Source organism: Pelmatolapia mariae, linkage group LG22 (genome assembly GCF_036321145.2).
Source record: "Pelmatolapia mariae isolate MD_Pm_ZW linkage group LG22, Pm_UMD_F_2, whole genome shotgun sequence".
Classification (NCBI taxonomy): domain Eukaryota; kingdom Metazoa; phylum Chordata; class Actinopteri; order Cichliformes; family Cichlidae; genus Pelmatolapia; species Pelmatolapia mariae.
This window is the reverse complement of record NC_086245.2, coordinates 29781416-29806119: the sequence shown is the minus strand read 5'-3', so window position 1 is coordinate 29806119 and position 24704 is coordinate 29781416. Positions and strand designations below refer to the sequence as shown.

Below are 24704 nucleotides of genomic sequence, written 5' to 3'. Positions count from 1 at the left end.
GTAAATTAAATTTTATGTTTTTCTTTTTTCAGATGCAGAGAGAAGTCTGTTGACATTTTCACTTGTTAATTCTGACAAAAACACCTTTCTTCCCTACATACTAAAGTAGATCCTGCCAAGAAAATACCTTTGTATATCCTCAGTTTAGCCTCAGAAATACAGACATTTAAAATGAAGGAAAGATTTCTTGAAGATTAAAAAAACCCAAAAAACACTCTGACTCCCTGTGGTAGCAGTGGGAGTTTAATCACGCAGCGATGAGTGAAGGAGGAGAAGCTGGGAGCCAGTTTCCTTTTATCTGGAACTGATCTGACTTTTCTGAAATGGCTTCAAAATTCTGTGATGACAGGCTCCATGCCTCCTCTGCCCAAGGGTTAACACTCATGGGGCCAGTCTAGTCTGACTTTTGTTGTTCTTTCACATATGTTGAAGACTCTATTGTGTAGAGATAGCAGAAGCCTTTGGTGTCCAGTCCTGATGTAGAATTTATAACTCAGCGACAGCAGGATGAGAGAGGTGCTGCGCTTTACTCTTGCCTTCTATACAAAAGCGCTGCCCAGTTTTTGATTTAAAATAGATAGTAATTTGCTGGTCAATGGTACAAGACTTACAAGATACAAGATTTGAACACAGTAATCCACTGATGTCTACCTCTTGTTGCATCTCACACATCCAAGCTCTCTGCTGGCTGGACTCCAAGGAACAACGTAGTCTCTCTAGTTAACAAAGCATTCTCTTTGAAATAAAACTGTGGTACCGTTTTGTTTGTTTTATGCTCCAAATATTGCGTTGCCTCCTAGGGAATGTTATTTTCAGAGTTGGATGAAGAAGTGATAAATACTCTGGGTCCAAATTTGAAACATCCAGTGCCTCAATAATATCAAAGACACAGATGAACAACTGGTCTTTTTTTTTTTTTAATATGCTGAGTGTTATTATCTTATACGATTCTTCAGAGCTACAGTGTTTAAGACCTTATGTGAAAAAGGTCCAACCATAAAAAAGGTTTTTGTTTCAAGTACTTAAACTTCTTAATTGTCCAAAAAAGATGCAGCAGAAAGCTCTTCTCTTCTCCTCCTTTGTTGTTCAAATTCCTTGTGAATGAAATATTCTGTTCTTCTTTTGTTTTTAAGTCTTTGCTGTTTTATCTTTATCCAGCCCTTTCAAGTCCTTCCTCTTCTTCGAATGCTTATCTTCTCCAATTTCAGTTCTTTTTATTCCTCTGATTCAAACTGATTCTTTTTTCCCTTTAAATCTTTGTCTGCTAAGGACCAGTATTCGTAGTCAGACCAACAACAGCAGCACTTATTCATTGAGCCCCCCTGAAAGTGTAGTTATGGTATAACTTTAGTGCTTTTAGATCATCATTAGTCACAAGTGCCTTTTACTGTCTTATTTTTTCTTTGCCTGTTTTATTCTCTGATTCTTAACAATAGGACTTTTATAAATCTTTCTGACACATCAATATCCCCAATTGATAGAGTCAATATCAGTGAACCATCAAATGCATGAAAATGCACATGAAAGCAGTGCTTTTTTTGTTACCGTCTGGAAATAAAGGTTTCTTTCTAGGCGTCCTTTTTAGATGCATTAAAGATATGGTCACTTTAATTCACAGATATGGTCGCTTTGCTTATTACTGGCTGTGATCAACACATTATACTTAGCGCTGGAAATAGGGCTGTGCATCAAATCTCAATCTGAGTGCTAATGCACTTAGACTCTGCACATTAAAAGGCAAGCGTCCATCTAATTTCCGCTGCCTACCGTGGTCCAGGTCACAGGGACAGCAGTCTAACCAGAGATGCCCAGACCTCCCTCTCTGCCGTTATCTCCACCTCTTCTCGGTGGACACTGAGGCATTCCTAAGCGACCTCACGGACATCTCTTCAGCATGTCCTGGGTCTGCTCTGGTCACACGGGCTAAGACTGTTAGATACGCCTCACCTAGGAGGCGCCCAGGGGGCATCATCGTCTGATGCCTGAACTGCCTCTACTTTAGTCTTGAACTGGGTCTCAAACTTGAAGATTTTTCACCACAGCTGCTTGTTATTCTGCTGCCAACCGCTCCAGTGCAAGCTGTAGGTGATAGCTTGGTAGACTAACAGAACCACGTCATCTGCAAGAAGCAGAGTCAAAATCCTGAGACCATCGTACTTGACGATCTCCACGTAGCTCGAACACTTGAGCAACACTTGAACAGATGATAAAGAACTGGTGAAGTCCAACACTCTTCAGGAATGAGTTTAAATTGTTTTGAGAAATGTGAACCAAGTATTTTGGATGCATTCCAGCACATTCTCCAAGTCCACAAAATACATACATACTGGTTGGGCAAACCTCCACACACCTCAAGCTGTCATGCTCTGTGAGTAGACAGTAGTGGACCCAAATGCAGACAAACGAAACGTGGAAGTGGAACAAAAAGCGTGCCTTTTATTCGGGCTGAAAACACAACATTAACCAAACATGAAATCCAGCTAAATGAGAAACTAATCACAAAAACCTAAACTGGGAAAACTAATAATATGCCCTATCACACCTTCAGATCACCAAAGGCATTGAAGTGACCCAGTAGAACAGTGGAGTTCCTAGGTGGTGCACATAATATTACATTGTTGTTTGACTTCTCCTGGTTAGACATTTCTTTCATGCCAACTTTCCAGCCAACTTTTGTATGTTTTATTTCTGCTTTGTAACATCTACTGTAGGCAACAAGTTCCAGGTAATATACATCATAATTGCATGATGCATGACTAAGCACATGCCAAAGCCCTCTCATTATTTGATCTACTTGTGACAGATTGCATTCTTTTCTACACCTATTTCCATGGGTGCAGTCTTGCAGGCTTTGTTACAGTACAAAGAAAGAAACCCTGTAACCAATAACGTATCACATCTGAGCTGTGAGACCTTTGAAGGCCATTTTAATGTCAGATCAGCTTCCGTCTGGAGTGTGTCACAGGACATCTTTAAAAAAAAAAAAATTCAATTTAGGTTTTGCTTTGCTCCTCAAGGCTGTCTGTGATGATACTGCCTGTTGAAACGGTTTAAGTGGTCTTATTGAATAATGCACTCAGGATGCACTGTTACTAAGAACAATTTTTGAATAGAAGTTACAAACAGGAAACATTTTTACAGTAGTAGGCTTGCTCTTTGACTTGATTACACATATGAATATATCAGTGAAAAATGGGGAAAAAAATACGTGTGAACTGATGGGACACAGTCTCTCACTAATTCCTGATTTTGTATGTATTGTATTTAACCCTCCATTGATTACAACCAGTGATAAAGTCTTGCTTTATGTGTATAACTAGTTTAGTTTAATTTAGATATTTTTCCAGTGTTCTGCTTCAGGTCTGTGGTAGTTGGTGCATTTGAAGTGAGTACTACTGAGTCTAGAAGCACTATTGAGTTTTTATGGATTTTCTTTCTACCAATCTACACAGTATTATAGTATTGTATTGGTTGTTCTTAGAGCTGCAGTAGCTGAGAAGGGAGAGAGGTGGTACAAAAATGACTCGAATGCATGAATTCATTTGATCTGCTTTGGTCAAATTGTAATAAACTTCTTCTGTTTGTTCAGATAAGTTTCATCTTTTGTTTTAACGAGTGTTTTCTGAAGCCTAGCGTGGCTAAGAGTGAGTTGAGATTGTCTAAAGTCCAAGTAAAATTAAACATTTGCTATGCTCATTCATCTTTGGAGTAATAATAAAATACCGAATACTGTTTTTGTACAGCCGTGAACTCGTGTATAAACCAGATGCATCAGCATTGTGCCATAGGCAGGAGGTCACACTGACAAGCAGCCTGTCAGCTGCGGTCAATCAACCACAGACACTGAAAGGAAAAGAAACTGTGCACTAAGCAACAAGAGGATTTGGGCAGAGCAACAACGAGATGTTGTCTTTGTGTGTCAAGTTTGTCAGAGTCACTGAATCTAGTCTGTTTTGGAACATACAGTAGATGCCTTGATAAATAATGTATTCCTACATTCTTAGAAAATAAAGTACATTACATTACAAATTTAGCCTTTAAAAAGGTCCAAACTTGGGATCGGGGATTTTATATATTTTTATTACGAGTTATACATACACTTGTAAAATGGACTGGTGTTTCAATAGCATTGCTCTAGTGATAAAAACGGCTCAAAGCGGTATCTGTTTTTACATCTGAACCTGCAAATACAGCCAGCTTAGACTGTGCTGACTCCTGCATTACTTATGTGCTTCTTATTTAACCTAAATAAATAAGGAAACGGGAAGGCTTTAAAAACTAATTATCAAATTTTATTTTTTAAATATTTTGTGAAACTTAAATCCTCTCCTCATATTACATATTTAAATCTTGAATAAGTTGAAAAAGGTACACTTGGTCATCTTAAGGTCTAATAATTAACTCAAGTGGCACATTTGTGTAGATTGTAGGGACAGAAATGGTGCACCATTCTGATCAGAAGCTCTGAATTAAGATGTTGAGTTTATATTTGCGGGTAATGTAAGGCATTATGGACGCAGTGCTTAGAACAAGACTCGGCCTGTTTATGCAGTGACATTCGGAATGCTGTACTTGTTGGTAGTTGTTCAAATTTTATTCTAGATGTAGATGATTTTCATGTATTGGAGTAAAGAGAATTCATATATTGAATAACTAGGTCCCGCTGTTATTTGATGAAGCCTTTTGTTAAAGCTTTCTAGTCAGAAAATGACTGTTAGGCCAAAACAAACATGCTGCCTCAGAGGAAGAACAGCCTGGTGGGCTGCGTGATACAACCTTATCCCCTAATTGGATTGCAGTGCAGTTGATCATCCACTTCTTTTCTGTGTAACTTCATCTTCTTTGTTGCTGTCACTTGTGAAACCCCTGCAGCTTCAAGCAGTGTGGCTTAAATAAGGGAAGTCCTAGAAGAAATAACCACATTTTAGCGACTATGTATTTGTAGTCTGGTTGGGTAAGATTTCTACTAATGTCCCACTATTTAATAATGACGAATTGTACACTTCAACTTGTATTAATTAACAGTTTAGCAGTCAACTCAGATGTTTTCACATGTAATTTATTTGCATCCTTTTTTTTTTAAATGTGCAGTGTGTAAAATCTCAGATGTTAGAATCCAGAGAAATCTCTGCATACAAATTTAATGTGACGATGGACTGTAAAGGACAGGGAACTGGTCTCCCTTCTTCCCCAGTCACTGTTAGTGGTTTAACCCTTTAATCCTCTAGTCAGGGATCCTTAAGCAACGTGCAGAACTCCAGATTGCCCCGATGCATATGTTACAGAAAAAGTAAGAGTAATAAGCTGTGAGAATGTTTGCTGAGTAAAAGCTGGAAAAGAGGTATGAAAAATATGTTCCTTTAGCATCCTCTTCGGTATCACCGCAAAGTCCAAAATCTAGCTTCTGTGAAGGTCCTGTTGCTGTGAAAAATAGAATATACAGATTCGGGGATAGCTTATCTTGACATCCATGCAGGGGGGAGGCCTAGCTTATATGTGCAAGACACTCAGAAACCACATAGAAGTAATATACTAGCATAGATGCTGCTGGTCTGGTCCCTGAACCCTTCAGGAGCTGAAATTCTTTCCTAAACTGGGAAATTTTTGGCTGTTAAAACTACAACTTTTGATCCTCTCAGTTCCCAAACACTTACTGTGTGGATTGTAAAAAGAAGAGATGATGCAACACATGCTGTTTTCTCAGAGAAAGACTTTATGTACAGATAGTTCAGCAAAAAACTTGCACATTTCATTTACTGTACATATTATCATTGAGTAATTCTAAGAATCCAAAAAAAGTGTGCAAACAAGGACAGAGAATGTAGAAGAGAGGGACAGAGTCCAAATTCGCTTTCTTCTTTTTTCTTCGATGCAGTGACAAGATGATGCTTTTTGCAGGTTGTATAACTGACACTGCAGCCTTATCCCATCTTCTTTTGCACCAAAATACTGTTTTGTTTTATATATTTTGGTATCTAGGCTTTCAGAAAGCTTCAGCTACAGTTTCTGTAGAGTTACGCAACAGTTTTCAAAAAATACTTTCTTTAAGGACCAAACCAAAAAAATTGTTTTGTTTTCTCCCCATCAGCCGATTAAAACAAATGGGTTTAACCCCAGATTTCCAAACCTTAGACTGTGAAACAGAAAATCTCCTCTGTGATTCCTAAACATGGTCTGGGGACTAAAGCAGGAACAATGGACTATCATAATGGCAGAGAATGTCTTCAAGAAAGTCAGCAAGCGCTCATTTGAAACATAAACTTTTTATAAACAGAAATTACTCTTGAAGCATCAAAAACATTTTTTGAGCATCTTTATTTTACCTTATTCTCTTGGAGTGCCGAGACCCTTTTTGATATCTGTTGTAAGCTGATCATTTCTTCATACTGCTGCTGTCTCTGTTAGGGGCGATCACCTTATAAAAAGGGTTTGGGTTACTTTAAAATTTGCATGTCAGGGTTGGGTACAGGTGCCTTTCATATCAGATCATAGCAAAACATTTTGATTATGAGAAAACTTAACTCTAAATAACTGACCACTTTGATAATTGTACCCTCTCCATGTGTCTGTGTAAGGAAAACAGGTGCAGATGGAAATATATGCAAGCAGTAAGTGTATAATTTTACACATGTCTGCAAAACATCATGGTGTCTGTACACCGATCACGAACACATGCCTAATATTGTGTTGTTCCTGCTTTTGCTGCCAAAACAGCAAAACTGAGATGCTCAGAACCAGCATCAACTTTTCCAGCACTTACAGTAGCTCATCTGTTAGATCGGACCATACAGACCAGCCTTCAGTACCCACATGCATCAGTGAGCCTTTGCCACTTACGACTCTGTCACTGGTTCATTACTGGTCCTTTCTTATAACACCTACTGACCACAGCAGTCCAGGACCACCCTACGAGAGCTGCAGTTTTGGAAATGCTGTGACCCAGTGCACAACCTGGCTTTTTCAAACTTGATCAAATCCTTACGCTTCTAACACATTAACTTTGATGATAAAATACACTCTTATAAGGATTGTGATTTACCTCTTATTAGAAAAGAACATCTTTAGTTAATATGTTGTTCAAATCCATTTGAAAAACAAAACAACCATCAAGTAAGCATCAGTACTGCCAACCGGTACTGCTAATGATGTTAATGTTAACTGTTTGTTTTTCTTTACATTTGAAACAGTTTTTGCAGTAATGGGTATAAAATCTCAAAGATGATCAATGATTTACAGCACTCATGTTAAAATTGTGTGTTAGTTTTAGATGAATTGAAGCAGACATCTTAAAAAGAATTGGCTGGCAAAAATTTCACAAAACATTCTTCCGCTTGACTTAAAGTTGGTGTAATTTCGGATTGAGCCAGAGTGAAAATGGAGCAATAAAAACCAAAACATGTTGGTTTGGTGACGGATGGAAGCATTCAATGTGTTTTTTCTCTGGATTGAACAGACAGCATCATTCATCACAATCATGAAAGTAAATGCCATGTTTTCGCCATCTTTATCATTCATTTAAGGTTACATTGTGTCTCTTAACATAATTTTCTTTGAGCTTTTTCTTCTTCAGCGACTTAACGATGCCCACCTGGAAGAATTAACAGCACCAGCTGTTCAGCGGAAAATGTGTTGATTTGCATGTTTTCTTTGCTAATCTTTTTTTTGTGGTACATTTAGATGGAAACCTAATCACTAGTTTAACATTGCACACTAAGATTGAGTGAGAATGTGTCAGGTGCACAAATTCTCATTGCATATTTTGTGTCTGGCCTCCTGTGGAGTTGAGTGTCGTCAGGTTTCATGCATTGATAAACTTGTGGTACTTCATATTTTTCTCCCTAGGCGTCGTTCAGTCATACATATACTCAGCATTATGATATCACGCCTGGGCTGCATGTCTGAGCCAGTCTGGGGACAGAGGCTGTGGTAGTGTAGCACCATGTGGACAAAACTAGTCTTTCCTGATCATCGTGTTACTTGTTCCCACCTGTGCCTCCTTTGTCATAAACTGGTAGTGGCTTTAGACAGGCCACAGCTGAGAGAGCCTCTCTCTCCATTCTCTTTGGGAGCTGAATGAATAAAAGATGAGCACAGTCACAATAGGAAGACATCTGTGGCAAAACAAACAAAACATTACTCTATCTGCCGCAGCGCGCACACAGCCATCTTGGAATATGAGACCGCGCCATTTTCCCAGAAATAAATATATATTCATACGACTGTATAGATAACAAAGGCAGCAATTTATTGTATTAGATTTAAATAAGTGTAGACATAAACTGAATCGTTTCTTAATAGCAGAAAATAAACTGGTGTCAGACCTTTCGTTCATCACTGTAACTTCATTGCTGCGTTTTAGATATAAACCTCGCTTCAGTCGTCTTTCAGAAACACTTCTGTACAAATTCACGTCTCACGAGGATGAAATACTTTTGTCTGCACAGCCCGTAACATGAAAGGTAAATGGGATTATTAATGCTCCAGTGACTGTGTTACCATGAGCAGACTGTCCGCTGCCTCTGCGTTTCTTTGTCATTTGACTCCATCAGGATGACTCCCTGTTCGGAGCACTAGGGTCACCTAACACATGTTCTGGTTTTGATGGGGCCAGTGCAGCTAATCAGTCACTCAAGACAATGCTTGCAATTTCACAAGAATTATTATTATTATTATTATTTTTAAAACAGAAGCTGCGTCAAACTATACAGAGCATATAAGGAGGACAGGAAACAGCTGTCATTTTCCTACTTTATGCTGTAGTCACATTAGCAAACACAGTGGTTGGAGACCAGTGCAAAATGTTTGTGATGGTCTGTCAGTTACTTGGACAATAGTTGCTTTTAAGCCAAGGATCGTTCACATTCAGTTGGTATTTTCAAAGCAACTTTGTTTTATCAAGAGGGGGAAAAAAACATAATAAGATGGAGTTAATCTGCTCTGTTTGTGGTTGAATGAGGTCAAGTTAGCAATTTCATGCAAACTGTTTGAGATGATACGGTGATTAACTGTGATGAATTGGAGAAAGTTGAAGTCAAGTCAAGTCATCTTTATTTATATAGCACATTTAAAAGACATCAAGTGTCGGCCAAAGTGCTGAACAGAGGGATAATATAATAAAAGAATTAAAATAGAAAGAAAACATTTTAAAAAAAGAATTGTAAGACATGTAAGAGTATATAGCATATAATATACATGCAAATATGCACATACATATACAAAAACTGTACGCATTCACACACAAGCACACATATGTGAACATAACGTATATACACATACAACACCATCCAATAAAATAAGAGACCAAATAGACAGAATAAAAAAGGATATCAAAGAGATCCGAAAGCCTTGGAAAATAAGTAGGTCTTGAGATTTGATTTAAAGACTTCCAGGGATGAAGAGAATTTTATGAAGGGGGGGAAGACTATTCCAGAGTCTCGGGGCGGCAATGGAGAAAGCCCTGTCACCTCTAGATTTGAGCTGGGAGCGTGGAACTGATAAAACCATCTGACTGGAGGAGCGCAGAGATCGAGTGGGTAAGTGCAGGCTAAGAAGATCTGAAATGTCACCTGGAGCCAAACCATGGAGAGCTTTAAAAACAAATAGAATCGATTTTAAGGTTTTACTATGTTTAACTGGTAGCCAATGTAGACATGCGAGTACTGGAGTAATATTCTCTCTCTTTCTAGTACCCGTCAGGAGCCTTGTGGCTGCATTTTGAACAAGTTGCAGGCGTGACAGGCTTGAGTGATAAATGCCTAAATAGAGAGAGTTACAATAGTCAAGACGTGACGATATGAAAGCATGGATAACAGTTTCCAGGTCTTTAGATGACAGGATATTTTTGAGTATAGAAATGCTCCTGAGATGGAAAAAACTGCCACGAACAACTGAATTTATTTGCTTGTCCAGCTTAAGAGTGGACTCAAAAATGAAACCAAGATTTTTTACATGGGGATGTACATTAGCTGATAATGGGCCCAAATTGTTTCTTATGAGACTAATAGAGTCCTGCTTACCGAAGATTATAATATCGGTTTTGTCATGATTTAGTTTGAGAAGGTTCAGAGACATCCAGCAATGTATGTCGCTAAGACACTCTGAGACTTTCTGCAGTGTACTATCAGCACCTGGTTTTAGAGAGAGGTAGAACTGTGTATCGTCTGCATAAGAGTGGTAAGAGATCTGGTGTTTCTGAAAAATGGAGCCTAATGGGAGCATGTATAAGGAGAATAAGACCGGGCCCAGAATAGAGCCCTGAGGTATTCCACAAGTGAGTGTAGCTGGGGAAGAGTATTTGTTACCCCGCATCACAGAATATGTTCTGCTCTCTAGGTAAGAGGCAAACCATTTTAGAGCAGAGCCTTGAATGCCGACACATGTCTTTAGACGGTTTAATAGGATTGTGTGGTCGACAGTGTCAAATGCTGCGCTCAGGTCTAAAAGAATTAAAACTGTACTTTTTCCAGAATCAGCAGCTAGAAGCACATCATTGAACACCTTCAGTAGAGCAGACTCTGTGCTGTGGAAGGCCCTGAAACCAGACTGATATTTGTCCAGAATATTATGCGTGTCTGAGGATAATTGGTGGAGGACAATCTTCTCAAGAACCTTAGACAGAAAAGGCAGCTTAGAGATTGGTCTAAAATTGCCAAGGCCTGACGGATCTAAACCAGGTTTTTTTAGAAGCGGCTGGACAACAGCTTGTTTAAACAAGTCAGGAACAGTTCCATATGAGATACTGCCATTTACAATAGCAAGGATGTTGGGGCCGACTGTCTTCAGCACATCTCTGAGAAATGGTGTAGGTAACATATCCAAGGGGCACGTAGTTGGTTTCATGTGCATTATTATATCAGTGAGATGGGATAATGAAACCGGTTTAAATTCTGAAAAAAGGAATGAACATGTAGGTGGTTCAGAGGGGTCTTGGGATAGGAGCGGGATATGTGCTCGGATATCATTAATTCTTTCAGTAAAGAATTTTTGAAAATCCTCAGACGTGTGTGGGGCAGTCTCAGATATGACTGATGTGGTGGGATGCAGGACGGAGTTGATTGTATTTAATAGAACTTTAGAATTACCAGACTTCTTGTTAATAATCATGGAGAAATAATTTGCTCTTTCTACCTTGATGGTGCGCTGATAGTTATTTAAGCAATCTCTAAACACTTGATAAGAAACGTGGAGCTTATCTTTCTTCCATTTTCGTTCTGCTTTCCTGCATTCCTGCCTGACGGCACGAGTGACCTTATTTAGCCAAGGCTGAGTTTTAAATTTTTGCCGTCTACATTTTAAAGGAGCAATTGAGTCCATTATGTTGGTACAAGCACAATTAAAAAATGCAAGAAGCTCATCAGGATTATTGCTATGAGGAGAACTTTCATCAAAGGTGGCTAAAGGAGATGCAGTGAAGGCAGCTGAGAATTGGGGAGCAGTTTCAGGTGTTATAGGGCGTATAAGAGAGGGAGCCTGGGTTTGTTTGGGGGATGAGTGAGGAATTGGAATATTAAACAAAATGAAATTATGGTCAGACGGACACACATCAATCACTTCAACGCCGATCACTGAGAGCCCAGATGACAAGATGAGGTCAAGAGTGTGGCCCTGCTTGTGTGTAGGGCCGTTGACAGACTGGGTCAGATTAAATGAGTCCAAGAGTTGTAAAAACTCCCTAACCAAAGGTTTAGAGGGACAACACATATGGATATTGAAGTCACCAAGGATTAGAAGCCTATCAGTGGTTGGTAATGTCACAGATAGAAAACCCGAAAATTCCTTAATGAAGTCTTTGTTAAGGTGAGGAGGCCTATAAACTAGAGCACAGAGTACAGGAGAGGACAGATCCAGCATAAACAGTTGCAGTTCAAAACTGGTGTAGACACTTCTGGGTAGCATTCTACATTTAAAGTGATCTCTGAAGACTGTTGCCAGGCCGCCTCCACGACGGCAGGTCCTAGGTGTGTTGAGGAAGTTACAGTTTTCAGGAGTCAGTTCCACAAAAGCAGCTCGATCATCAGTAGGTAGCCAAGTTTCAGTAATAAAGAGAAAGTCCAAGCCATGAGAAACAAACAGGTCACGGTATATGAAAGTCTTGTTCACCACGGACCTTGCATTGATTAATGCCAATTTAAGTGGTGAAGAATCCGAGACTGGATGTGTGACAGCACCAGATGGTACAAATTCCAGATGCTGAAAATTGGTGGTGTTGGCACCTCTTTTTTTCCTGTCCAGTCTAGTTGGGTTACGACGGAAAGCTGACCAAATAGATGGTATTTGGTGAGAAAGTCCGTTTCCCACAGGATTGTTATACACATGCAGATTATGACGGCAGCCCTGGTGAATATAGCGTGGACAGCGAGCTATCCCCAAGGCAACACAGCGCGCATAAGTTTGGGGAGGCAGCCGAGTCCTTGTGTTAAGATGTAGCAGTTCCAATTTTGAATAGTGCATTCCGTCATTTGCATAAAGGTCCGAGCCTTTAATATGGCTATAAAAAACACTGCATAGTCCAATGATAAAACCAAGCAACAGTAGGCATATCCATCGTATGGTTAAAAGGGGAATCATAGTTTCTCCATTTGTTCACACAGCCAAGTTAAAACCACGTTAGCCAGCATGCCACAGCCACGAATTACAGCCCAGTGCCTGAAAAGTAACTGCGATTACCTACCTGGCACTGTGCACAACGTCGGCAGCTTGAGAAGACAGATACTTGATGCGATGACAGGCCGAACAGTAGTACGTGCAGGGGGCAGCGAGGGCTCGCGTTAGGCTGGTGAAACAGGTCCCCAGGAGAGTCGATCACAGAAAAAACGATAAAATCCAGGCTTCCCAGGGTCAAATAGAAGCCGTGCTCGGAGGCTAAGACTGTAAAAATTAAATACTTTAATGAAAGATTAAAAAAGAGCTACGCACGGAGAACACACACACGGAGAGCAGCGGCAGAAAGACACGCCAGCGTACGCTCACCCGGAAGTAACAAGTCTAGAATCTGTTGCTGTCTACTTACATTCAGTGTCCAGTCAGAACCTCACAGATGTAAAATTCCTCCACTCACTTTCATATTTGAATACGACTAGAATACAGCCAGTTGTCAACTGGTTGAGTTGTAAAGAGACACAGGCTCATCGGCGTAGACTGACTCAGACTGACCGCAATGGGTTGTGTAAATTGGACAGCAATTACATGACAACCTCTGGGCAGCCTGAGAGGGATTGCAGGCAGAGTCGGGCTGCAGTTGTTTGGAGACAGGTTGCCTCCCATCACCTTGCAATCAAAGTTAGTCACTGCAACAATTCTAATTCATAACACTTGTTGCTTTAGCTCTCAAAAATGTACATTTACACAGAAGGGTGAACGCAGATGATCAAATGTGATTAAACAGGACTGCATTTTGTCCTGTGAGGTTTTTTTAAGTGTATTGGTGATGGTTCATTAAAAAAAGATCTGGTCATCAACAAAGGATAGCTCCATAGCAGAGTCACCCAGAACTGTGGCTCAGAGAAACACAGCTCTTGAATCTACAGACAGACTTGATAATGAGAAATGTGTCTGACTACTGATTTTATTAAGCTAGAGATTTTTAATCTTAATTTGAAGTATGATTGGTTTTTCAGAAGAGTTATGCAAATTGAGCATTAGCTTGATGTTTACTTTAAAATTGAAAGTGATAATCATAAATCTCTTTAAAATTCTAATGTATAGCGCATCTTTAACCCAACACAGCTGAACAATAAAACTTTCACAGTGGTGTTATTGATTACATGGCTTATAAAATTAGCTCTGCTTTGCACTGATGGCCTGTACTCTCGCCCTATTGCGGCTCAGACAGGCCTCATTTCTGCTGCTATTCTTGTGACTTGTAATCAAAGAGTGTGATGACATCATTCACAATCATAGCTGTTTACCTGTAGAAATGTGAGGCCTGATGTTGCATATTTAAATAAATAGCTTCCCCCCTTTCCCATTTCATTTACTTCATCTCATTGCCTCCCTTCCCCCCCCCCCCCCTCTCCTTTAATTCACTGCAAAAAGCTCTGAGTTTATGAATATTTAAAGCAGAGTGTTATTCACAAAATCTTTATTTAATGCTGCCTCTGTTCACATCCTCTTAGAGGGTTTTTACATGCTTTGCTTATGAATCAGGCAGGGAACTGTAAACCGTTGTTCTTGCAGCGAGCTTGCATATCACCTTATTCTGTGAGTGCGTGTTAAACCCAGCCTGCTTGCTGTTCCTCCAATCCCTCAGAGCAGGAGAGGCTCACCTGCACAGACAGAACACATGCTTTTATTCAGGTGATGTATCATTCATTTGGCGCTTCTGTCTGAAGTGGATGCAGCTGAGCCATTTTTCGCAGGTAGCAGGGGTTTGTGGCATAAATTAGAGCATCAGGTATAGTGACGGGCACCGAGAGACTGGTGGGTAAAAGATCCATCAGCGGCTTTGTTGCTCTTGAAAGCTTACTGCAGAAGAAATGTGATAGTAACACCTTGTATGGTGCAGCCTGAGGCAGGTAAATCAGATGCCCCTCAGATGCTGTTTCTTTCCATCGTCTTGAACAAAACACACACACACACACCAACAAGTGCTCTGGTAAGCACACATTTGCGCAAGCTGCATTCAAATGGCTCCATGCACATCTCTGTTTACTTTGACCAAATACTTTTGCATCCACGTCTTGCCACCTTGTATCCCATTGGGAAATTCCTTGGCATTTGTTTTCCGATATTTCTTTGTTTCACCGATCCTTTATGTTTCTTTTGTGTGTTTGCAGAAAAAGTGTTTGGGGAATTTCTGAGCTGGGAGTTAGATGAGGCATTGTCTCACCTGCCTCTAAAGCCGGGCCAGTCTGTGACACTGACTGTCAACATCAAAGTCAAGCTCGACTTCTCCGGCCAGGAAAACCTGCTGCAGGACCTCAACGATGGTGAGCCCTCTCATAATTCAGCACTAAAGATGAAAAATGCAGTTGACTGTTTCCTGTTTACTATAAGGTTACAATCTATAGGTGTAAATAATCATCAAGGTTTACAGGTTAGTACTTATTTATCAATATTTACGTACTACAACATTAGAGATTTTAACATTTCAACCTTTATCAAGATGTATGTTTGTGTGCAAGTGCAACTGGGCATGCCAGACAGGTATGTTTGATGCTCATTAGAAAAAACAAAACAAAATAAAAAGAAGCATAAATAACATCAAAAAAAGGTTCAATTAAGTTTGTCACCTGTCCTGACCAGTCTGTGCTGATATCATTCTAATTCATGATTACCCTCTTAAACAGACTAAGCACTAAATAACACGACATATTTTTAATAAGCTACTGGAACTAAGCATTCAAAACTGCTTTAACTATGGCAATTTTAGTCTTATATTTACCACGGGAAATTAAATTTGTACTAAATGGTTCAATAGTTGTATGATCTTATTTTAAGAAATCATTAAACTTTATTTTTGGCCTATGTTGGCAGCACTAGTGTATCTTTAACTTTATCATTAAAAATGATCCAAAATGCTGCGGAGCTGTTGGGCTATTTAAAAAAACAAAAAACAGAACCCCTGCCCAAAAACTGCACAGTTAGTGGTAATTAGTGGTTTTTATTTTGCGTTTTTCTACCACTCAAAGCACAGCATGCGTCCTTCACCCATTCAAGTGCTTTTTTATATGTCCAAGTGCTTTCTGTCTAACGTTCACACACATTTGCACTGTGATGAATGCATCAGGAGACACTCTGGGTTCAGCCTCTTGCCAGAGATTGAACTCGCAACCCTCCGATTAGTAGATGACCTGCTCTGCCTTTTGAACCGCAGCCACCTATACAGTGGAGTCCAATAAAAATAAAAGAATCAGATCGCAATTGAGCTTTATAAACCCCAGTATCAGTCTCGCTAAATTTTCAGGTCTGTATATCTCTGCTTGCGTATCGTAACATATTATAAGCTAACCATGAATATTTTTAAAAAGACTTCGTTAGTAATAAGACATGGATTAGTGCTCTCGCCTCACAGGAAAAAATGTTCCTGGCTCGAGCATGCAGGTCAGCTGAGGCCTTTCTGTGTGGGATTGTGTCTTTGTAAGTTTCCTCCAGGTGCCCCGCTTTTCTCAGTGCAGAAACATACATATTGGTTCAGCTAATGATTGTAAAATGACTCTGAATTGCTTAATGACAGCTGGGAAAAGCTCTAGCCCCCTGTCACAGTAAGTTGCATAGTCATTTAAGAAAATGGATGGTTTCTGTAATAATGTCAAGTGTCTTGATTGAAACTTCTCTACCGATGGTTACTTTTGCATTTGTCTTTCAGTGGAGTGGTGTTGAAACAATAGATGGAACAGTAGCTGACAGAAATTTTGAATAACTGTTGTTTAAAAAAAAAATGATGGATTTACCTTTTCAAATACAGGAGCTTTCCTCTTTTCTGTTTGCTGTCATTGCACAAGTACGTTTAGCCTATTTCCTTCCATTTTATAGACAAAGCAATCGCTGAACTAAACTGGTGATCAGTAAGATAATCATTTTGAGTGCTAGCCCTGCAATGGAAAATAGTAAAGTCATCTTTGAACTATCTGTCTCAAATTATGTACATATTGATTGCTGATGAGTGTTCATGCGCTGCTGTACAAAGGAGTGTTCTTGTTCCAGGCATTCTGCCTGCCTTATTTAAGATTCTGCAGTAATAGGATCGAGGTCTCGAGGTCTCTACACCTCCATTTCCCTCCTAGCTTTTAGTTTCCTCGCTTGGATTTCCTCTCTTCTAATTCTTATTTCTGCTTAAAAAAATAGTCTGACCTTCTCCCCTACCTCGAAGCTCATTCATTGTGTTCCTCCTCCTAGCCTCTCATAGTTCATGCCCAGCCTTCTTTCTTTCCTGTCTCATTCCCAAGCTCTCTTCACACCGTTGAACCTCTTTACCACAGCCTCTATGGGCTGATGAATATTAATGAGTGATCAATACGGACCTGCTCGTGCAGCACAGAGTATTTTTCTTGGTGTGTTTGCGTGTACTTGCACGTGAATTCAAATGACAGGGAAAGTAAACGCATACAATGCTGCATGTTTATCTCAGCTGCAGTGCCAACTCGCCTCATGAGGTCATTTAAGCGACACTGCTTTAATGTTTTAATTAGCTGAGCAATAATCGAGGCCCTGAAATAAGGAGATAAGACTTGTTTTCTGCTATAAAAAGCAGTTGTTATAGTGACACTATGGGATGCCGTTTTTATTAAACACATTTGATGCTATGTAATGGAGTCACATTAATAACGCTGTGTTAACATGCTGATGAACTTGCTTTGCAGAAAGATTTAGTTTTTTCTGTCTGTGCTCTGTGGAGGATTGTGAAGGTTTACAGATTATGGAAGTTCTGCCATCTTTGCTAATTAAACTGTAAAACCTTGATTATCTTTGGCACAACTGCTACATTCAGCAACAGTTTAATTGTATCGCTTAGCCAACGCGTATGGGGACACATACATTTTAATTCTGCCATGTATGGACAAGTCCTTATTTTATCAGAGGCAACTTGGCCCAAGTATCTTGCCCAGAGGGAATAAGATACTTGGCTATTTATGCAGTTGTTTTGTGGTGTATGAAACAGATGCATATTACCTCTCTAAAGGAAATGTTTGAGTGAAACATTATTGACGATAATATTGACCGGCACAGGCTTTCTTATTTCTTTTCAAAGTTTTTCTGTCCCCAAGCAATGGTTTAAATACCATTTGTGGTAAATCACTGAGCAATAATGTACCCTTTTGTTATGATTTGGCATTTCAAGATGACATGAATTAGTGTCTAGCACTAAGAAATACAATCCACAAAAAAACAGCACTGCTCATATAAACAATGTGTTGATCTGCAAAGACCAAAAACAATGCTGAATTGCTGAAATATGCGATTTTCTACATGGCAGCACTCTTTTTAACAACACTGAAAAAACGTGCCAGAAAACCATTGAGCCATTTTCTGTTTTGGTGTTTTCCACAGCCACTCTGTGCCTTACATCCACGAGGTCTTCAAGGTCAACTTACTGATTTATTGGTTGAAAACTGACAAAAATGTTTAAAATTTAAAATATCATGTTACATTTGACCCCTGACCTCTGCTTGAAGGTCAATAGATTGATCTGAAGGTTATTAGTGTTAAAAGTGTTAATGATTCTATATAGATCTGTTTAAAACCGTTTTTACTGCCATTGTTTGTATTATAGGGAATGATATATGTGGATTCCTAATATCACATTACTTCGGACTGACCTCTTCTTCAGGGTTAAATAAGATCAAACTTTCATAAAATGTCCAAATGTCATGTCACATTTAACCTCTACTCTTACTTTTACATTTCATATCTACCTTTCTTTCAAGATGACCCTAAATGTCATACTCTCTTTGTGAAACGAACAAACAAGGATGATTAGTATTCAGTATGTTGTGAAGGGCACTGGTTCAGTATTTCAAAAGACACGTTTGTCCTCTTGTAAAAGTTAGATGATAGGGTCTTTTACACTTTGGATAGACAGCCACTTTTGTAGCTAAGCTAATGTAAATGTGTTGTAGTTTTTATTAAAAAGGAGTACCCATATTTTGTAGCAGTTTCTTGAATGTTTACCAGCTAAACAAAATCTAATCTGAAGAAATGCATGTGACCAACTGTTCACGTATCCTGTGTCAAAAGCAATTATAACAACAAATCAAATTCTAATAAGATTTTAAAAAAATGAAAGCAAAAAGATGCCCATTGTTGCCGAACCATTTAATTGAAATTTCTCTGTGTTATAAATATTCATTGTCCTTGGTAGCACAAGTAGGTCAACACAGTCAGTCCTGAATGAATATAGTTGATAAAAACTGCAATAACAAAATCTGAAGATGGCTGTGAGCATGTGGATGAATACGAATGTGGACACATGGAAACTTTCCTTTACTTTGCCCACATGAAATATGAAGAAATATGAAGAAAAACTCAGTGTGTGGTCAGAGACTTGGTGTGCGCACTACTTGTGTGTTGTTACTTAATGCAACTGTACACAATTATGTGCAGTGTGTTAATTCACCTGTATCTTTATGCACGGTGCAGAGAAAGTCGGCCTGCTAGCTTAACTGTCCACGTGGCACTCAGTGTGTAGTGTTTGAGCTGAGACCAGTGGGTTAAATTATGTCACGGGAAACAGAGGTAACGTTCAAAACAGGTTGACCCTCAGTGATTTATCCTCAGACAGGCTTATCTCTCATTCTGTGTCCAGCTCAAAACCACAAAATCATAACACAGGATCAAATGGAAGTGATGTCATCACTCAGGAGTAATGGGCCTTGACTTACAGTGCTTTATTGTGTTAAATAGTGTGGGCGTCGTATCTAATGACAGTGTCAGTGTCTACATTAATGCTGCGGCTGTCTTTGAAGACAGCACCTTGTACCGTAGTCAGTGTCTGCAACTGTCAGAGAAAGAGACGCCAGAAACGCATCAGAAGACTGTGAATTAAAGGACTCAAGCTGAAAGGACGATACATTGAAAATATCATCCCATTGAAAATAGTAAGGCGAAGGAGTGGAGGCTGGAAGGATTTTTTTTTTTTTTTTTTTTTTATCTTGCATGTCCTCAGTCGACATCTCTGAGCGTATGCACTGCCGTCCTACTGATGTAGCTAGTTTCAGATTACTTAACTTTTAACTTAGACCGCCAGGCTGAGCGCTTAAGAACACCTTTTTTAAAGTATTAACCTGTGACATTTTGATGTTAGATTTCAAATGTACTCTCTGTTGTCAAATCATACAGCACAGCTGCTATTCAATCTACACTTTCCTTTCCATGGAAGCTTTTCATATTTTTGCTGTTGTGAACAGCTCGAGTATGTGGATTCTTTTCTTGGAGAAAATCTTTGTTTCAAAAACTTTGTTTTTACTTCCAAGGTACAGACTAAATCAGTCTATAGTGCTCTCTATCAGAAAAGAATTTGTTAAAATACACTGATCGAAAAATGTAAAAGAAACGCTTTGAAATCACATCAGGGAAAAAAAACAGACATCTATACTTGTATGGACAAGGTAATATGTTAGGAATATAAGGATGCCATTTGGTGCAAATGGAAATGCTCAGCCTACAGAGAGCTGAATTTAAAGACACATTGAAAGTAAAATGATGCAGCAGGCTAGTCCATTTTGGTTAAATTGTATGCATGCCTGACAACCTTGAGAGATGTTCAGATGGTGTCCTGGGGGTTCTCCTCCGAGCTCTGGACCAGGCCATCACTGAGCCCCTGGATAGTCTGAAGTGCAGGAAGGGCTGAAACATAATGTCCCAGAGGTGTTGTATTTTTACTTATTTTTGGTGAGGTGAGCTTGGTATTGATTCCATCATCCTCCAGGAGCTGCCTGCAGACTCTCACCATATGAGGCCGGGCAGTGTCGTGCATCATGAAGAACCTAGGACCCACTGCACCGGTGTAGGCTCTTCTAATTCTAATAACTAATGGCAGTTGGGGTGCCGTTGCCAAGTCTGTAGAAGTCTGTGCATCCCTCCATGGATACCCCTCCTCAGACCATCACTGACCCACCACCAACAGGCTTGCACTGAAGACTGTTACAGGCAGCATAACGTTCACCATGAATTCTGAAGACCTTTTCACGTCTGCACATTTTGAGTATCAGCCTGCTGTCATGTATGAGAAGCACAGGGCACCAGTGCTGGACCTGCCAACTCTGGTATTCGATGACAAACGCCAATCAGGCTCCACAGTGCTGGGGAGTGAACAAAAGGCGCACTAGAGGACATTAGCCCTCAGACCACCCTCATGAAGTAATTTTGTAGGCCTCTGGCAGTGCTCATTGTTCCTTGCTACACAAAGGAGCAGATACCAGTCCTGGTGATTGGTGAAGGTCCTCTATGATCCTGTCCAGCTCTCCTGAAGTAACCGGCTGTCTCTTAGAATCTTCTTTAGGCTCTTGAGACTGTGCTGGCATATAGAGCAAACCTTCTGGCAGTGGCATATATTGATGTGTCGTCCTGGAAGAGTTGAACTACCTGTGCAGCCTCTGTAGGTCACAGGTATTACCGCATGCTACCAGTAGTGACACTGACCCTAGCCAAAATCAAAGCTAGTTAGGGGGGAAAAAGTTGTCAGAGAAGATGAGGAGGGAAAACTGTCAGTGGCCTTCACCTGTAAATCCATTTCTGTTTTGGGGGGTTGTCTCATAGTTGCCCCTCTAGTGCACCTGCCCTTAATTTCATTAATACCAAAGCGGCTGAAATGGATTAGCAATCCCCTCTGCTGCTTAGCTGACCAATATCCAAGAGGTTTTATTGAGTTGGTATTATGCTATGAATCAATTCCTGATATAAATCTTATGTAGGTTTCCATATAACGCTTCATCTTGGGCAGTACATATCATTGATGAATAAAAGTAGCATTTACAAACATTTGCAACCTGCTTTCTCTCATTGCTAGAGGTGGCTTTTAAAAATTATTGTAAAGCTGTAAAAGCATCTCCCTTCAAAAAGATGTGGAAATCCACCTTAATCCTTCAGTTTAGCTACAGGAGTAATCAATCTTTGGGAAAGGTGTCTCACAGCAGCTGAATTTACTCTGAAATAATACAAACAAACAAAGTTGGACATTGTTCTCTGTCTCATGAAATCATGAGGGAGGAGAAAGAAAGAACTCCACTCTTTTCAGCTCATATACTATGCATCAAATCCTAGTGACTGTGATCGCTAATCACTTCACGCATTCCCTGATCTTTGTCACTTTGACACTTAAATTTCTAACTAAAATTAGTTTTTTAGTTTAAATGTGGAGGCATTTATATGCTTTATAAAAATAAAATCAATCCAAATGAGGCAATACATAATGGATTGTTTTGTTTTTGGTAGTTAAAAAATTCACAGGCATCATCGGAAAGTTAACTTAATGTACACAAAGAGCAAAGAAAGGGGGATGTTTTGCTCCCAGATCTGCTCCTATGTTTGAAACGCTCCCCGGATGTCCTACTTGGATCAGTTGCAGATGCTTATTTATGGTATAGATGTGTATCAAAGTATCAAAGTGGAGACCCAAGTGGAATTTAATTTTGTGGAAGAGAGAGAAATCGCAGCAAGACAAATCTAGTGAGTGAAGATTGTGATGTTTTTAGCGTGCTGTACGCTTTTAACTGACTTTATACGTGCATCTCACTGTCCTCCTTAGCCCGTAAGCCCGGTTTAGAAACTAGCAACTAGGCTGCTAACAAAAACTAGCTGTAGCCTGAATCCCTATACTTACTGCCCTTCACTGACTTCCGGTGAAATTTAGGATTCATTCTAAAATTTTATTAATAACATGCCCTACATGGCCCAGCTTCTGTTGCTGTAGCAGAGCTATGAGACTTGATCCCAGCCTCTCTTGTCGTCTGATCGGGGTCTTCAGTTGTTCTTTGTTAAAACCAGAGAACCATTCTTTAGAGGTTGTAGCTCCTAAACTTTGGAACAGTCTTCCTCAGTCTGTCAGGTTGGTCGAATCATCGAGGTGTTTTAAATAACAGCTCAAAACTAATTTTATAGGTTAGGCTTTCTTTAATCTCTCTGTTCCATTTTAATTTTGGTCTTTGTTCTTCTCATAGTGTATAGAGGTGTACATATGAAGGGATGAAAGTAAGACTGTATGTCAAACTATGTATGTTTGACTGTGTGTTTGTATGTTTGGACATGCACACTTATTTTTGATGTGCAGTTTTATGTCAGACTGCTATGTATGCTAATACTATGCTACTATGTCTAAATTTGATAAATATGGAAACAGCTCTGATCGCTAGCTGTTTTCTGTCACATGTTAATAAATTGAGATCTTTACCTGGACTGGCTGTCTGACATCATTAAAAAAATTCAAATCTTTTTTTTTTAACTCATAGAAACATAATAGATCCTCTTAACATTAATGGATAAAAAACTAAAAGATGCCACAAATACCCTGTTTGCTAATGTCATTGTTAAAAAGTCCAATCACTGCCTTATCAACTACAATCCCCTAATCTTATTCACAAATTACCAACATAAGAAATTATTTTTTTCCCTACAACTTATCACTGATTATGTTTTCTTTCACTGATCCATCCATGGAATTAGAAAACTTTAAATTTTCAAAACTTTTAATGTTTTTATATCTTATAAACCCCCATTAAAATAGAATTAGTTGCAGATATAATACTTGGCTCTATTCACAAAGTCTTCATTGCCATCAACAGCAGAGATAAAGCACAAGAACGATCCAAGGTCTCTCCCTGAAGATTTCTCTAGGCGACAAGGAAATATCTGCACTAGCCTGATTAGGAAAGCTAAATCAAATTATCATCTAGTGACGGTCATCTAGTCTTACTTCCACTAAATTCTACAAGACTGTATCAACTTTTAAAAATTAATCAAGGTCCCACCTTCCACCTCAGATCAAGGAGAGATCAGGTTCTGGGTTTGATCATAAAAGACTGTCCATAGCTGAAGCTTTGAATTACCATTTCCTCCCTTGTGGTCTTTTTATTTAACAGGAATATGTGTTCATTCTACTATATATAATTATCATATTGGTTCTGCAGAGGGATGCCTCAATGCCTCACCCCTTTTGACTATTTTTTTCGTTGTAAAGTCGTAAGTTCTAAGCCTTAAACTATGCTCTTCTCTATGCTATGCTGCTAAAGTGTTTTGCATATTTGCCACAGTTACATGTCTCAGATCATTAAACAGATTTTAATATTAGACAAAGATAATCCCAGGGAATACAGAATACAGTTTTTAAATGATAACGTCATTTATTAGAGGAAAAAAACAAAACTACCTGACTCTGTGTGACATTAAGTGATTGCCCCCTAAATCCTATGCTGCCTATCCCTGGCAGAAAGAACTTCTTTGACATTTTGCGATAACTGCTAATCAGTCTTTTACATCACTGGAGGAATTTTTGCCCACTCTTCTTTTCAGAAGTGTTTTAATTCAGCCACGTTGCAGACTTTTTGAACAGGCATAGCTTGTTTAAGTGCATGTGCAAGGATCATAATCAGATTTTAGTCCAGACTTACATAAACAATCAGAGGTGGACTTGCTGTTGTGTATATCAAATAATTTTCCTGCTGTAAAACTTAAGTGCGCTTGAGCTTCAGGGCATCAACTGACAGCTCGACTTTCTTCTTTCATTGTCACATGTTTTTAGTGTGGACATCACTATGAAGAGAACTGGGCTCTGGACCTGTCATTTCTGGTATTCTCTGGAAAATGTCAAACAACCTCCAGGATGTAGGGCTGTGAGTTTAGGTGCATCTAAAAGATGTCAGGGCCTCATGCCACCCTCATGTGCATGTTTCTGATAGTTTGGTCAGGAACTAGCCTGCAGGAGATCATTGTAATACTTGTATGTCCTCTACACCTTTGAGATAGGGACTGGGCTGGGAGACATGGCACACCTTACTATTTTATGTTTAGATGTGCCATCCTGCATGACCTTTGCACCCTGAATGGCCTGCATGTATCATCACATGCTAACAGTAGTGACAAGAACATAATAAAAAGTAAAACTAGAGAAAAATCAGTCAGGAGAGATGAAGAGAGAACAATGGTCTGGGGCTACTGTCAGCAAATCCATTTCCTTTTTTCTGGGGTTTGTCTTGCTCTTGCTTCTGCTGTTCCCATGTGGTCACTTTCATTTTTTACTAAAGCAGGTCAAATGGATTCACAGTGGGTTTTAC

The 24704-nt window shown here is 39.4% G+C and overlaps 1 protein-coding gene across 8 annotated transcripts in view; it reads left to right on the top strand.

The window, feature by feature from the left end:
* trappc9 (trafficking protein particle complex subunit 9) overlaps positions 1–24704 on the top strand; it is a 248090-nt gene that overhangs the window by 83590 nt on the left and 139796 nt on the right. For all 8 annotated transcript variants that reach the window (XM_065471289.1, XM_065471291.1, XM_065471290.1 and 5 more), the window contains one exon: positions 14775–14927. In XM_065471289.1, the coding sequence (XP_065327361.1) occupies positions 14775–14927 (153 nt within the window). The remainder of the gene's footprint in view (positions 1–14774; positions 14928–24704) is intronic.